General features: G+C 38.6%; 1 protein-coding gene across 1 annotated transcript in view; it reads right to left on the reverse strand.

Moving 5' to 3' along the window:
* Positions 1–16,897, reverse strand: part of eys (eyes shut homolog (Drosophila)) — a 158,397-nt gene that overhangs the window by 79,561 nt on the left and 61,939 nt on the right. The window contains exons 21-27 of the mRNA XM_022762293.1: positions 13,879–13,975; positions 13,294–13,401; positions 11,663–11,808; positions 5,409–5,580; positions 4,968–5,046; positions 4,335–4,534; positions 373–497 (exon numbers count right to left, since the gene is read on the reverse strand). Of these exons, the coding sequence (XP_022618014.1) occupies positions 373–497; positions 4,335–4,534; positions 4,968–5,046; positions 5,409–5,580; positions 11,663–11,808; positions 13,294–13,401; positions 13,879–13,975 (927 nt within the window). The remainder of the gene's footprint in view (positions 1–372; positions 498–4,334; positions 4,535–4,967; positions 5,047–5,408; positions 5,581–11,662; positions 11,809–13,293; positions 13,402–13,878; positions 13,976–16,897) is intronic.

Raw genomic sequence — 16,897 nt, forward strand, 5'->3', positions numbered from 1 at the left:
GACTACAAATTTCTCCCTGGAGAAAAGCGGATGACTTTTGAATGGCTTTGAGGCACAGAAGTTATGTAGGCATTACGCTAACCTTTAGTAACACTTTATATGGCCCCTTTCAATCCAATATGGGCGTTCTGTAAGTATTAAGATGGTTTACATACGGTAAACCGTACTCCACTGCATCTGGGGCACAGTAAGAACGTGATGCGCTTTTATCCACTTCAAAACGTGTCCTGCCATGTAAGCCTCATTTCAGTAATCTCGCTCATGAGAAACAATGTTTTCCTGTAACAGGTCTTGTAAAGGGGGTAAGAAACTGCTTGGGTTACTTCATTTCAAAGTAAACTGAGAGACTCACCGGATGTCTGAGTGACTCACCTGACCTGCAGTGGCAGACGTAGCTATTAATAAGATCTTGGCAAATGGCACCGTTGTGGCAGGGCGCTGAGCAACATTCGTTAACATCCACTTCACAGAAATCCCCCATGAATCCTGGTGGACAGCTGAAACAGAAAACATATCATACTTTAAAACTGTGAAGCTGTCTCACATCGCTGTCAATTCCTTCTTGTGGGTCTGACACACTGTATCCGAGAACTGCTTGTTTTTTATTATTTATCAAAAAGTACAACTTTTTTTTTATTTTTTGGCAGCCAGTGCTTCTTATTTCAAATTATATTATGACAAATTAAAAAAAAAATATATATGCGTTTGTTTGGAAACTTGAAAGACACAACATTATGTGTCAGTAATGCAGGTGATAAACTAAAGAGGGTTCAATTAAAACGGATGAGCTGCATTGGGTTGTTTATGCACCAGCTCACATTTTCCATAATGTGGGATGTGGGGGGAAAAAAAGGCTTTTACAGAAACAACATAAATACAAATTTTATAGCCTGTTTGTTTGTGTGTTAGGATTAAGCATTATGCTAGGGTAAGAATTCACAAATACTGTCATGCTTAGAAGAGGCAATGCTTTTCCACAAGCGCTGTATGATTTTTAAAATGGGTTTGCAGGGACATTAAAATGATGTGGTACTGTGTAATGACTTTGCAGTGACATCATCAAGACTGTAAAATTTTACAATAGACCTTTAGTAACATGATGTTACCCGGACTTAATGTTGGATTTATATGAAGTAACTTAACTTTATTGACTTTATTATCAAGTGACTCCCATTCTTTGTTTGCAAATATTGTATTTCAACATTATACTGTAGTGGCCCACTTTCTGTTTTGTTCAACTGTGTATTTTCCACCTCCTTCATCAATATACGTGTATGAACTGTTGGATTTGTATATTTGTATAATACTCCTGGCTTCAATTACAGCATTCTATATCTCAACAATTAGTCTATTCATAAAAAAATATTCATAACAAATCCACAAAATAAAACAGTAATGCATTCATGGTGTAGTTCTTTGGAGTTCTGGCATTAACAGCACATTTTCATACCACCTGAATGAAGTGTGTGATCTCATTAGATGAGGTTCTGCCTTCAAACTAAGAGTCCTGATTGTTTAGTCCATTAAACTTAATCAATACGGCCCTATATGCGTTAATGTCATTACTGCTAATTAATTTTTTTGATGAAAAACTGATCCAGCAAAACAAACAATACGTAAACAGTTCACAAACTTCACAGACCTTATTTGAGGGGAAGATAAACAGAATGGATTAATTCAGCCATACACAAAACCCACAGGTAAACAAAGTGGGAATACTTAGGCATGGCAGTGGTTTTCTGTCGAGGAGCCAGCGATTTGCACAGGATAAGATGCACCCTGAGCAAAGAGAGGCACCATTCGATTCCGCAGATGTCATTCCCACTGGCTTTAAGTTTTGTAGAAGAGCAATCATTTTCCAGATGGACAATGAGCCTGATTAAGCATCAAAGCTACCTGAGGCTATGGATGCCCAGGCTCAGCTGTCTTGCATGGGCTTTCAGTTCACAGTCACCAGATCTCAAACTCACTGAACATCTTCAGGAAAATTTGATAAACAGAAAAAGTGACACATGCACAACAGGAATGACAAAAGGGAAATTCTCAAAAAAGCAAACAAAAAAAAAAGGCCAAAAAAAAAAAAAATAAAAACCCATTCTGCTTCAGTAAATGCTAACAAACTCTTGTTATATTCATGAGGCTGAAATTCCTCTGACTTCTGCTGTAACCTATAGATCTGTGAGGCACAGTTGATTTAATCCTGTGACACTACAACATCAACAAAGGTTTCATGCATGACCTGCTGGCTGACCACCAACGTGGTGAGAGAATGGAGTGCTTTTGAGGCCATTTGCTGAACAGGTGCAGAACTGAATGTGCACCACTTCACAAACGACATGCAGATAAAACAACACTCTGTATTTCAAGTGTTGTGGATGTAGTTTGGCCAAGAAAATATTGCATGAGTGATTCTATATTTTAGCCCATTAGTCCGTGTACTAGCCTGACCAGACCGTTCTCCATCCAAGTGGAACAAAGATGTGCCTGCCTCAAAAAAAAAAAAAAAAAAAAAAAAAAAAAAAAAAAAAATCTGTTCATGTGAAGTCATAGTCCATGTTGTGAATATAAATAAAATACTGGAACCTTCTGTCACCCAGAAATTCACCAACAAATCTTTTACCTAACACTACAAAGACTAGCAATGGACAGCAGCTAAGTATTAATGTTTTCTGGTAGTGTAAAATGTGTATTTCTACACACATGTATCCACACAGGAGAATGGCAAAATGTTAGCTTTCCATATATTACTCAAACTCTTTAATTTGCAAATGAGTCCAAAATTGGGCCAATAACCAGTTAATATTGCACTAATATAACTAATAGTGCAACAAATTTTTTTATATTATGTCTAAATCTTATTGAAATTCAGCAAAAAAACAAAAACAAATAAAACCTCTGTTGTGGTGGGAAGTGCACTCAATGCACAATCACCCTATTGCAGATCAGCAGGACCGTAAAGGACATTAATAACTACAGAGTGTGTGTATACAACTCTGTCCTTAGTGCACACAATATACAGTATATTGCCCTCTTGTTATATATATATATATATACAAATAAGCCTACAGTGAGGGGGACATCAGAAAAAAAAAAATGCTTAGCTGAGGCAGCACAGAGTCCTATGCATCAATACAGTGTATAACACTATAAAGAGCAGCAACCTATTTGGAGTTGTGGTAGTCTGGGATACGTTAAATCATGACACTGAGCATACAGCAGCACATCAGCACAAGGTTAGACAGTGTAATTAACTACAAGGAATCCAGGGAGCTGCTGTGTCAGATCTGCACACTCTTACTACGTACACCTTGTATTCAGATACACTTCATCACTCAAGGGAGAGCATGTCAGCAATTAAAAAGTAATGATTCACTCGCAACCAACCTGGAGGACTGCTACTGTATATAGGAGTAAACAGCTAGAGTGTAGCAACATTCTTGCGAGACGGGATGCATTTTTAATTAGAGACGAGAACAATTCGATTTGAAATGAAAGCTGTTGGAAAGAAATATGTGTTAACATAACACCGCTGATCACATGAGAGTAGATGAGAACACTGTTTAATCCAGTCCTTGCACTTTGGCTGTTGGCAGCTTTGGAAAGGCTAAAAAAAGACCACCTTCCAACTTCTTTATATATGGAGTGTATTTTTAGCCAGTTAGTTAAGTTAAATGCTAAGTGTACCGTAGCTCTGAGCACAGCTCCATGTACACTGCCCTAGTGTGTGGAGAAATCAAAAGCTTGCCAGGCCTATCATGACAGTTTTGGGGCAGCTGTGGCCTAAAGGTTAGAGAAGAGGGTTTGGGACCGAAAGGTCACGGGGGCCGAATCCCTGGAACAGCAGAAAGAAGGATGGGTGGGGGCAGCGGATGAACAACCATTTCCCCTATCTAAACATCCATATACGAAGTGCCCTTGAGCAAGGCCCCCCCCCCACACACACACACACACACCCACACAAAGCCCCCACAACTGCTCCCTCAGCGCTGCAGTGCGGCTGCCAACTGCTCCAGGTTTGTGTGCTCACTGCTCCTAATGTCTGAGTGTGTGTTCACTACTCACAGACGGGTTAAATGCAGAAGTCAAATTTCCTGTTTATGTAAAAACATACTTGAATAATAAAGAATTCACCTTCTTTTTAATGTCCTATGTATCCTTTTCCTATGCCTGACAATGTAAAGGGCATTTAAACACACAGATTTAAACTATTATTTGTCCACTCAGCAACGGATGTTGTTCCAATCAACTCGTATTACTATCACTCCATCCAGGGACAATCTTTCAGTATCATTACATCAAAACAATAAAAGACGTCTGACGGTGGACCGACTCACATGCATGTAAAGTTTGATCCTTCACCGTCAAGGCAGGTGGCTCCATTGAAACACAGCGAGACATTAACAGCGGCCTGTTTGCAGACGTCTACATCAGTCTCACAGGTTTTCCCCGTGTAACCGTCCTGACAGAAGCATGCATATTTATCAGTGAGGTCCACACACGAGCCTCCATTCAGACAGGGGCTGGAAGCACAGTCCTGAAAATGAAAAGACATCAATCATTTACAAGAGTGAGGCCATGTACTACTAATGCTAAATATTTGACAGATACAACCATCTGCAATACATATGTGTGGTTAAAGAAAAGAAGAAAAATACAACTTTGGATGAGAATGAATTGCTAGTAGTCAAAAAGCAGATTATCCATTCAACTAAATGCTCACAAAGACTTTGTAAGCAACTCAGTGTTTTATCTCTAGAGTCCAGCACAAGCTGTGGTTTAAATCAATTAGACTAAGCAATTTCTTTTAATCAGGTGTTTGTACAATGCTTACATGATCCTGGTAGTTCAAATGACTTATCTTGTAGAAAAAAAAATCAATAGAGTTAGTGATACCGCACAAAGATTACAAAATTCTCCTGACACTCCTCTAGAACACCCAGTGGGTTTATTAATTAAGCTCAACTCACGTCGATGTTTGTTTCACATCTGCTGCCAGTCCATCCGGATTCACACAGGCAGGAGTAGGAACGTATTCCATCCTTACAGCTGAGAAGGCCACAACAGATGGCGTCAGTATTCATTCATCAAAATTATACAACAGTTTGAAATGAACTCCAAAGCATTCATATATGCAGGTCTTTTGCTGTATAGTTTATGCAGAATCCTTTGAGAGAGATACACTCTTTTGAATGAATGAGTGCTTCGTCTTCAACGGAATTAATGACTGTAATTTAGAGATGACTGAGACAACCTGTAAGTGCATCACATTAGCACATGCGATATACTTTATGTCTCCCCTCACTGTGCTGGCAAGGAGTCTAATTAAAAATAATTCCATGCCACTTCTGCACAATTTGCAGTGTTTCTGTTAGAAATTATTTGGGGGGGGGGGGGTCGGGGGTCGGTACCTCCCATGAAGACAAGGCGCTGACATGCATTCATCAGTGTTGATCTCACAGTGGAGCCCAATGAAGCCATCAGGGCATGAGCAGTGGTATCGATTAGGCGCATCGATACATCTCCCACTATTTTGACATGGGTTTGAAACGCACTCATCGATGTTAACTTCACACCGTGCACCTAGGAAATAAACATGTTTCAGTAATATATCAAATATTAAACAACTTAATAGGAGAGAGGATTTCAGCAGTCAAACTGTTTACAGAAACACAGATTAAAAACATTACAATGGGATGTAAACAGCAGCGGGGCGCAGTCAAGAACGCGACCTCAGAGTTGGAGAAGTCGTCTGTTAGTCTGGGTTCGATTTTATTTTTTTCAGCACAAAACAACTCTGCAAATCTTTGTAAAATAAACAAACAATGCCTGGGTTTTTGATAGTTCTGAAACAACTCTGCAACTGCATTTTGGATCTCTGGAGACATCACTGTATGCTCCAGGACATAGTCCCAATGTTTTGTTAGTTTCACAAACTGAGACAAATACACTACACTCGCAATGTTTAATGCAATGAGGGAATATGCTGACAAAATGCACCAGCACTTTTATGTTTTTAATAGTTTTTGGATGTAGCACAGTTAATCAACTGCGTATCATATATATATGCATATCTGTGGCTACAAAGAGTTGTCAAGATAAAGTAATTGCTGTTTTTTTTTATTTTTTTTTTAGAAGAATTTAGAAGGAGAGATTTTTATTTAAAAATATATGTCACAAACTTGACTATGATAGAACAGCCCGATAACTATAAATATTGAAAAACTGCACAGTATGAAAATGAATTACTATTAATTATCTCAGTCTAATTTCACATTGCCTCAAACTTACTCAACACAAACTTATATATTACACTTTGTATTACAGTTTGTAGTTAATACACTATATCATTCAAAAGCACCACCTCTGCAGTCATTTAAAGGAAAAATAAAGTCACTGTGCAGCAGTGAGCAAACTGTCCAGATAAAGCTGCCTCGGCAGCATGACATGTTTTTCCTCTCTGGTCTCTTTAGTAACCTTTGATATACAGATCATAGACTGGCAGGGATGGTAAACATGAGCGTGCTGTGCGCAGTAAACTAACATTGCATTAAAGGATTTCAGGGTTGTTTAGTTCATTTCTTATTTTTACCTCAAGTTACCTTTCTCACATATTATTCTTCTGTTACTGACAACTTACTTTTACTACTTTTAATGGAAAGGAGACACACAATTCAAAGTGGCTTTAACTTGTGTGTCATGATTGTGTTTGACACTCGCGGAGAAACAGCCTTTAGTTTGTTACTGGCATTCATTTTAATTTTCACTATCCAGCTTCCACATAAATAGCAACATATTATCTCCTGAAGAAAGTTTTAACCGAGTTTTAAACCAGGCAGAAGTAATGCCTAGGAACAGAAGCTGTGTGTCATATGAAGTATATACGGTAAATCAGATCTTGAAAGACAGAAAATGAAAAGAAAATCACAGATGAGCCATTAATACCCCATGCTAAAGACAAAGTCTTTTTGCCAGATGGTTATTTTACCTTGTGAAACTTTGTGAGTAAAAGGGTATTGAAAGGTTGACTCACAAATATCTACACTAAAGCTGTAACGATGAGTCGATTATCAAATTTTCTAATCAGCAGAAAAAAAAAATCCCAAACAAGTGTGATAACTGATCTATCATTTAAGTCATACGCTCCACTATTAGTAGAGTGCTTCTAATAAGTGCAGTACAGTTAACAGGCAATAAGCCGATAATGAAATGAAGTTATTCCTTTAGAAAAAAAAAAATATATATACATATATATATATATATTTATATATAAAGGCTTATAGTGTCTTTAAAGGAACAGTTTATCCAGATTCTGGAATTTCTGTCTCCATTCAGATGACAGTGGAGATGAAAGAACTTCATGCGTGGTGCTCACAGTATTGAAAAAGTTCACCGGCCACAATTCATTCCCAACAGTGTCCCCAGTGTTACCTCTTCAGATAATTCAAAGAATTACCCGTTTTCACATGGACTGCAGTATTTCTTCATCACAAAGAAAATTCATACGATTCTTTTTTTACTTTTGAAAACTGAGACACTGTTTCTTGAAATAGAAGTTGTTTAGGGTTTTTTTTAAAAGTCATTTATGACTGCTGTGAACACCGCAAACAAAGTAGATATCTCAAATTCTCAATAAAACCAAAGTTATCAATGAAGAACTAAAACTGAGTGTGAAAACTAGTTTTTTCATTTGTAATTTTGGTAAATTGCCCCGTTAGAAACACTTTAATTGTATTTTATAAAATTAAGATAGTTCTATCTAGATCATAAATAAGAAACCGGAGAAAGGATTTGAAAAAAAGTGAAAAGTAATAACAACATATAAACCTGGTGGACTAAAAGAGCTGAGCAGGCTGCAGCTATTGCTGTCCCTGTAATGTCCCTGAGAGGAGTCAGTGAGGTGCAGCACTGAACTAATGGAAAAGTGTGTCATATACTGTAAGAGCTGTATATCCTTACAGCTGTGACTACACACTACCATGTCTTTAAAGGCAAAATCCTCTATATAAAAAAAAAAAAAAAAAAAAAAAAAAAAAAAAAAAAAAAGGAATGCACCAAATGTGCTGACTCGAAGGGAACTCGTGAATTATCCACAAAACAACTTATACCTTCACTGTCCATCAGACACACATAAATAAGTCTGAAGCTTCACTAAATAAGTCAGCGTTATTCAGGGAATTGATGATTTTCATTATTTATGTACACCTCACAAAAATAGCAATGAGATCACAGAAGAAATGAAGGGAAGCTGAGAGTTCAAGCTGTGCGGGAAACACCAGATTACAGAAACTGTCAAAATTAGACTTCCTCCTGCCAACAAATCATACCACAAGTGGGGAACACACACTGATGATGTTTATAGTAGTCTGAATTATAGCAGGCAGTGCTTTAGAGAGATCCACAGAAGTGACTGTTTGCTAAGGAATTAAAAATAAATGAATGGGTGGTGGCTAATTCTACCTCCAAGAAAAAAGTGGTAAATAAAAATAAATAAATTAAAAAAAATCTTTAATACCTTTAAAATCTATTTGAGACATCCAGGAATGCAGAGATGAAAAATGATGACTAGCCCATTGTTAATCATGTGGTCGGCCTTTTATCTGTGGGCTCAGACAGATGTAAAGAGACACAGTGACAGCAGGAGCACAAATGTATTTATTGCCTCCTGTGTTTTATCATGAAAGAGAGTAAATAAGCTGTCTTTAGCGTACACAAATTCTATCACCTTTCTCTGGTTACAGACTATAAAACGGTTCCTTTCTTGTCCCAAAGTGATAACTTGTTTCATTTAGTCAAAGGGAATGCTCTACGACAGCTGGAAAGTTCAGTTCATGACAGCAGAGGTGACAAAGCAGTGCTTGAAACCAAAAATAACAATAAGAGTTGCAAGAGAGAGGAAGAACTGCGGATAATGCACAACCGAAGTGTGATGAGGGAAATGAAGCAAAATGGGTTGTAGAAAATAAAAAAATCGCTTTTGTTATCTGACACACATTTTCATGACACAATTTAAGTATTTCACATTATCCATAGGCTGATGCTCACACTCGTGTATCTTGATATTTTTTATTTAGGTCAGAAGTTGTGTATTTACTTCAAGGTTCTGGGCTGGAATTTGGCAGTAGATCCTGAATTAATTATATATCGAACATTTAATGGCGCAGGCTGGTGAACCAGGGTCTGGAATACCTTAAAAAGCCCTACTACTTATTAAGATGAACACATACTAGTTAATACAACTAGACTGCAAAGTGTCTTGAAGCTTAATTGGGCATTTGTAGGTTGACTTGTATCTTCAAACTGATACTTCTGTTTCTGAGAAAACACTTGACATATTTTAAGCATTAAGCCCAAAATACACATGTATAAGTCATGTACTGACTCTGTCCCACAGTAATAAGAGCTGGTTTTTAATTGATACGATTAATAAATGTATAATTATAATGTATTAATAAATGCTAGCACAGGCAGTACATGATATTCCATTCACTTTAAATATAAAATACATTTCTGAAGCAAGAGAGGCTGAAGGCAAGGATAGAAATAACGGCGACAGTTCACCCAGCAAAAGACTGAATTTACTGAAGCCTTAACATCAAAACAACACTGTGGGGGCCAGAACATCATCATCCAACAATGTGCTGACTGAGGCAGCTTGCAACAATGTGCTGATTGCACTGTACTATCACTCAAGGGAACGTGCTCCTTAATGATGGGTGAAGAAGAGAAAACAGAAGGTGACGAATAGTGTGCTTAAACCGTGATTTATATAAACACGATTAGCCATTCATCATGTCACTGTAATGACTTCTGACCTCAGTATAGAACACAGCGGCTATGTACAGTTAAATAATACATTATCAGGATTACAGAGCCTTTTAAACCAAACGACCTAAATAATGATAAGACAGCTGAGATCTTAGCAGCTGCCAAAACTGTCTCACAATGTAAGTGTTTCTCAGTATGACACATGCAGAACAAAATGACGCCGTATGTAAAAATAAAGCATAATTACACACGATTAGGTGAAAGCCATTACTAAAGACTGTTATTGAACAAATGATGAATACCGACACCTGACTTGCCAAGAAGTGAGGAAAACTGCCAGATAAAAAAAAAAAAAAAAAAAAGCACTTCTTTAGTCTAACACTTTAAAAAAGTGGGTCACACAGACTTTTACAAAGGTAAAAAGTATTGATAAAAGCTGTTGGAAGTGTCACAAATGTGAATAAAACAATTTTCTGCCTCCTCGCTTCAATTATTTCTCAAAGCTAAAACATGTTACATGTGTAAAAAAAAAAAAATTCCATCATTTTTGAAAAGAGGGTAATAGTCGGAGCCTTTAGACAATTTCTTAGCAAAAACTGCTACATGAAGAAGCTGCTATATGAAAGCAGAAGATTTACTGAAAGAGCAGAACGCAGATTCACCAACAGACTTTCAATACAAAACTAGTATGAAAATTCAATATGGATAGTGATGCAGGTGGGGATGTGTCATCATAGCTTAATCACATCCATGAAAAGTGTGTAGATGTAGCACACAACTGATTTAATAGTAGGCAGCGTCAACCATTTAAGTCAGAATGAATTTTGGCGTTCGATATGCAGGTAAAAAAAAAAAAAACAACAAAAAAAACCACCTTTACTTTCCTGATAGCAGGACCAATTGATATTCTAATACCATGAAGTGACACAACAAGTTACAGGATTTCAGTGAGAGAAGAGATGACACATCAGACCATCAAAGCAAAATAACATTTCAATCAATTTCAATCAGGCTGCGAAAACATGAAGTGATGAATCACCCCAAGATTTGCAATTTAGAATGAAAGAGAAGTTACACACAGCTACAGTAGCAGCATGAACCCATTTGTGTTCCTGCGAAAAGTTGCACGTGCTACCAGAGCAAATATTTTGTGTGAGTTCTAGTCGGTTTGAGCCGATCCAAACTGTATCCTCTGGCCGCTTGCTCTCCTGGGGAGCCCTGTTTCCTCAGATGAGCTTAGAGCAACAGAAAAAGTAATGACTTGTACTATGCCGTGCGTAGGCCTAATAATAAAAGCTGCTTCTGTGGGAATTGGGCCATGCGTGTCAGGTTCTGCTCTCCAGAGTAGCAATACCTCAGAGATTTCCCCCCCTCTCTCAACTGGGGAAGGATAAATTGATGATACAGTGTGGAAGACAAATGAAATTAATCTTCCCAGTACCTGACAGGAATTGGCTTTACACGCACCCGCACACACGCACGCGCGCACACACACACACACACACACACACACACACACGCTAAAATAGCTCGATATCCGTCTGGGTGGAAAATAAGACAAATGGATTGAAGTAAAACAACAATAGCGTTGTGAGTCTTAAGAGGCTGATGAAATGAAATAAAGGCAACTAACAGACACTGAGAAGTTTTCATCAGATAAAACTGGTGACATTAATTTATCTCTTGTTGGCTTTACTGAAAAGCAGGCGCTGTATCTTGCAGAGGCAGACGGGCTAATTAAAAGCAAGCATTGTGAAGCAGTTTTTTTTTTTTTTTTTTTTTACACTAAGCCAGATCTGTGTCAGAGTTTCCTCAATAGCATGCGACCGCTGCAGTCATGATAAGCTTTTTAGACTCTCATATTGATCTTCATGTCACCTAAGGGCAAAAGAGCTACCTGAGTATCCAGGGCGACAGACACACTTGAAGCCCCCGGGCGTGTTGATACAGATGCCCTCGTGTAGGCAAGGTGAAACTTCACACTCATTCACATCCAGGTCACACAGCGTTCCAAAATAACCAGGAGGGCAAATGCAGCGGAATCTAAGGAAGATGTAATAACACTCGATCATAAAAAAAATAAAGGGAAATCCAGACAGTAACACTTATATGTTTAAGTCTTGCAGTAACTTTAAATTAAGCAGAATCGTTTTCTCTGTAAAAGCTGCACACACTCCTGCACAAATAATTACTTGGGAGAAAAACAGGAAGCACTAGAAACGCACGAAGACAAGCTAAGATGCAGATTAAGACTCCTTTTTCATTCTCAAAATCTTCACACAGAAATGAACAATATGACAGCAATTAACTTTCCCGCTGAGTAACTTCATTTGAATTATGTTTGATGACTTATTACTCAAAGGGAAGAGTTTAATCTGTGCAGTTTACTCAATTCAAATCCCTCTCTGCAGCTGTCGGTGTGTCTAATATCCCCTGACACACACCTCAGAGGAGACGGTTCTGCTGTTTCTAGGTGAGATAATTAGAAAACATGTCATTAGATACCTCTGTGTCCGAATATAAACTACATCTTTTGATTATTTAAACATCATTTTTCCATCAGTAAACCAGTTACACCATATCAATTCTCTGTGATATGGAAGTGTATTTTTATTCTCATGTAGCGCAACAAACTGCTGCCTAATTATGCAAACCTCAAAGGCTGGACAGGTCTGAGAGAACATTGCCACGACAATTAACACTTCCTTCATTGCAATCTGTTACACCAGTGTCTACTTAGAGTTAGTTTGGTGTCTTAAGTAAAAGCCTGTACTGCATATAAATAGATGAGATGAGACTACGTGACCCCTGCAGAGTCAAACTCATAGTATCTTCAGGAGAAGGATGGGTAAATATGAAGACAGCACAGGCTCAGCGAGTATACAGCAGAGTCTGATTCATCACCACGGTACAGATGGACTCGCTCGGCTTGTTGGGTCAGGGAGACGGAAACGGCGGTGTGTGTAGTGTTCGTGGTGGGCAGCGAGGTTAAAACACACCTGATGTGAACTCCCTGGACTGTGCAATCAGAGGAGCGCTCTGAGCAGGGCCAGGTCACATGGGAGCGAAATCATGACGGGAGACAAACTGGAGACAAACCATTTAGGACTCAAATTGGCCCTGGGACTTTTCTACCCATCTGTCCGACTAAGCCTGGAAGCCCCGGGGCTCCCATTAAGCACAGCAGAGAGAAGCACCAGTGGAGTAAAGCCCAATCTAGATACATGATGTGTTCTTGCTGGACTCACTCTCTGTCTTTAGAATAGCAGCTTATGTGTGTCAAGGATGAAGTGGGGCTTGTTATATAAACCGGAACACTTTGAAGATGAACGCCACAACCTCGCGTTTTTTTTTTTTTTTTCTTTGGAGAGCGCTTATGTTCTTTCGCCTTTCAAAACAAACGCAGGAAATTAATTCTGCCTGGCCTTTATTGATATTTGATCTTTTTTTTTTTTTAAAAGCACACAATGAATAAGATGCAAAGTCATAGCAAAAAAAAAAAAAAGAAAAAGTTATATTCATACTTACTCGTTCACAAGGTCTTCACAAATGCCAGCGTTGTGGCAAGGGCTAGAGGTGCATTCATTGATGTCTTCCTCACAGTGATGGCCAGCAAATCCCATCGTACAATCACAGCTGGAACAGAAAAATCATTAATATTGATATTTTGTCTCCAATGGAAAATAGAAGATCTATCCGTTTCCTACTGGCACATGCACAGAGTGAAAAAAATCAATAAGAAGCAATTTGATGATACTAATTACACATCATATTTGGTCTGATTGCACATACACTATCGTGACCTCGGTGTGGATTTTGACTGTTTCACTAAACCTAAAGGTGGCTGAGGTAGATTTTTTTTTTTTTTTTCTTGTAACCAATTTGACCTCATTTCATTTTTATATTGCTACATCTATTAAATAATGTGAAGAAAGAATGTGACCTTAGAACAAATCTATTAGCTCCAGGCAATCTACTATCAAAATGACAGTATATGAAGGTTTCTACTACTTATACTCTGGATTAACAATTGTTTAAAGTCTGTCTCTACAAAGCTTGACATTATCTTGCCTCCTAAGACATGTAAAGCTGGTTATGGATAGCACTCTTTACCTGTAACTGTTGACCCCGTCCACACAGTCACCCTGGTTTTGGCATGGATTTGAGCTACACTCATTGGTGTCAATTTCACACCAACTTCCTTCAAATCCTGAAAGATAGATGAGATGGTCATGGATCAGCAAGCCCCACTACACCCTGAAAACGTCAGGGCCGATGATAACAAAGGCCCCAGTGAATGCCATTTTAATGGAACTAGTAGCCCCTGTAGCATATCTCATCTTCCAGCTCTCAGCACTCACTGTTTCCCCTTTGAGAGTGTGTAAGTCTAATAATACTTTAGTGCCACAGACAGATTGGTCTGAGGGTTAGTGGTTTGGGGTTTGGGAGGTGTGTCTGTGTATGTGTGTCTAAGTGTGTGTGTGTGTGTGTGTGTGTGTGTGTGTGTGTGTGTGTGTGTGTGTGAGAGAGAGAGAGAGAGAGAGAGAGAGAGAGAGAAAGCAAGTGAGTAGGGGGACATCTTGTTAAGTTAGGCTAAGAGGGAGAGGCTAAGCCCAAGAGCTCTTTTGCTCCTGTTCATTAGGGGGTTGAGGGGCAGGATGGCTAAGCAGATCAGCATGGATGTTTGGTTGTACTTTTGAAGGCAGTCTGGGAAACTGTAATGTCCTGCCTGGCGGAGGTATTCCTCTGGTGCTGTGTCTGGTCCACAAGATGGTTTTTTTAGCTGAAGAAATCAAACTGCATGACGTAGTTCGATGAAGTAACCTGACTTCATGAATGTGAAAATATCTAAGGAACCCCTAATGCCACATTGTATGGATGCAAATAATGGACAAAAAGATTTCAATGAAATTAGTAACTTTAAACATACTTGTAGAATGTTGTCATTTCTAAATATGTTGCCATTGAAATACCACTGAATTTATTGAAAACCACTAAATTTATAGCACTGATTACTTTTATTTTTTTTTTAACGTGGAAAACTGTAAACAATAAATTTACTGATTCTTTATGGCCACCATTTGCCCCCATGTTACTGATTTTCAGCATTCTGTGACTGTTTCTGCCTTTGCATCTGTCGCGCTACGAGCGATAACACAGAGATACCGTTCACTGAACACTTTGCCATCAAACTCCTTTAAAAGCTCAGACTTCCAAGAGACGACTACTGTGCTGTCCCTGCAGAGCACCATCTGCCTCACATAATTAAAGGCTGTACAAGCATATAACAAAGGGTTAATAAAACAAGCTTTTAATGATTGTTACTGCTGTTATTGTTTCCTCGTCTCATTATGCCGCTCCCGCTGCTTCAAGTTAGAGTGATATATGCAGCATTTGAATTATAATGGGTCCTGGCTCATCTAAGTAGTAATTCTCAGCTGAAAACTTGTATCAACAATTTGAGGTTGTTTAAATTTTTTTTGAGAGACAAGAGCATGTAGTTTAATTTTTTCAAATTTGAAGAGACGTTTTATATCATATTATAATGTTATATTATATTATATTATATTATATTACAAGGAAACCTGCACCAGTATCAATACAACATTTTTAACGACTGATAGCTACATGATTCATACCATGTGCTGGTCTTGTCATTGCGGTGCTTTCAAAATCTACTGTAAACGACAGTTGGCAGAAAATTACATGGGCCATAAACTTCTCTGTTCACCAATTGGAAGCCATTGTTTGTGGTTTGCTTTCCAGCCACATGAAGCTCAGCGCTATTGATTGTTGAGATTTGTTGAATAAGAAATTGCTTAACAACTGGATGGAGCTCTCAAGCAACTCTCACTGTGCATTGTTAACCAGCTTAATAACCTATATTTCATATCATTATGTTTACAATGAAGAAAGACACATTTCCAATGCAACTAGAGTGATGATAATGGAAAAAAAAATAAAAAAAGGCAAGACAGTGACACTGACAAAGCTCTGTGCATCTTGGGACATAAGAATAGAGGGAATCCATGAGACCACAGAGAGCACAGAGCATCTGGTGAATTATGGGACAGCACAGGTTTCGCAAGCTGGTCTGTCAGTCAAAGCAATGGTGGAGCACCTCGGGGACTATTTCGAATGTCACTGCAATGTAATGCATCTTCTGCCACTAAGCAGTGACTGGAGGCTTCTCTTTGACAGAGTACAGAGAGGGATACCCAAGGCGCGTGCTCACGTAGTCATTCCATCATCTGGCTGGAGCTTCAGTATGTGATCACCGCTCCTGCCAGTGCATGTCTCCGAGGAGAAGAAATTGTGGGTAATCCCTAGTGGATTGTGAACTAACCTTGATGGACATTTCAATTGGAATATGAGTGACGTCTTCATTTTAACGGTGTGAATATCGGTCGGGCCGTTACATTTGTGACTGTAGTCTTATCAAAGTTGCTGTCAGTCTGATGTTAACAGTTTATCAGAGAGATAGAGGTCATTTAAAATGATACTGCCCACCACTTTTGCAATATAGATTATGTTTTATTGTTTTTCTGTGGTGCCATCTGTGTGCTGTCGTACATTACATCAAATGTCAGACGTCAATGATCGCTTAATCTATGGATGATTTTTCTGCTGAAACCTAAATGCATCATCACGCCAAGTTTTCTGTCAGTTGAACTGCCTGTGACGGTTCACAGGCGATGAATCAATGCTATGAGCACTGTCAGTAGCATATAGGTTATGGTTGTACGTGGTCACCAAGTGGTCTGTCAGCAAGAACAGTATACTACTGTCTTTGACTGAGCGAGAGCTTCCTTCATATACAGGGGGAAATTCATGACTAACATTACAGTGCTCTATGTGTTTGCCATGTTTTTTTGGTTGATGTGAAAAATGTGCTGACACTGTGGCAGTTTGTGTCTGCACAGAAAGAAGAAAAACAAAACAAACAAACAAAAAAAAAAAGAGTGTGGCCACACTGATCCATCACTGCACAGAGAATTTGATGGGAGTGTTTCTGTACATCTTGGTTTGCTTCTGAAATCCTGTTCCATAATTTACATGCTGCAGCTACAAAAACAAAGTCTTGTGTAAGATTCTATCGGTATATATAGATGGTAACAATGTCATATAGCTG

The sequence above is a fragment of the Seriola dumerili genome, unplaced genomic scaffold (assembly GCF_002260705.1).
Source record: "Seriola dumerili isolate Sdu_G_001 unplaced genomic scaffold, Sdu_1.0 BDQW01000024.1, whole genome shotgun sequence".
Classification (NCBI taxonomy): Eukaryota; Metazoa; Chordata; class Actinopteri; order Carangiformes; family Carangidae; genus Seriola; species Seriola dumerili.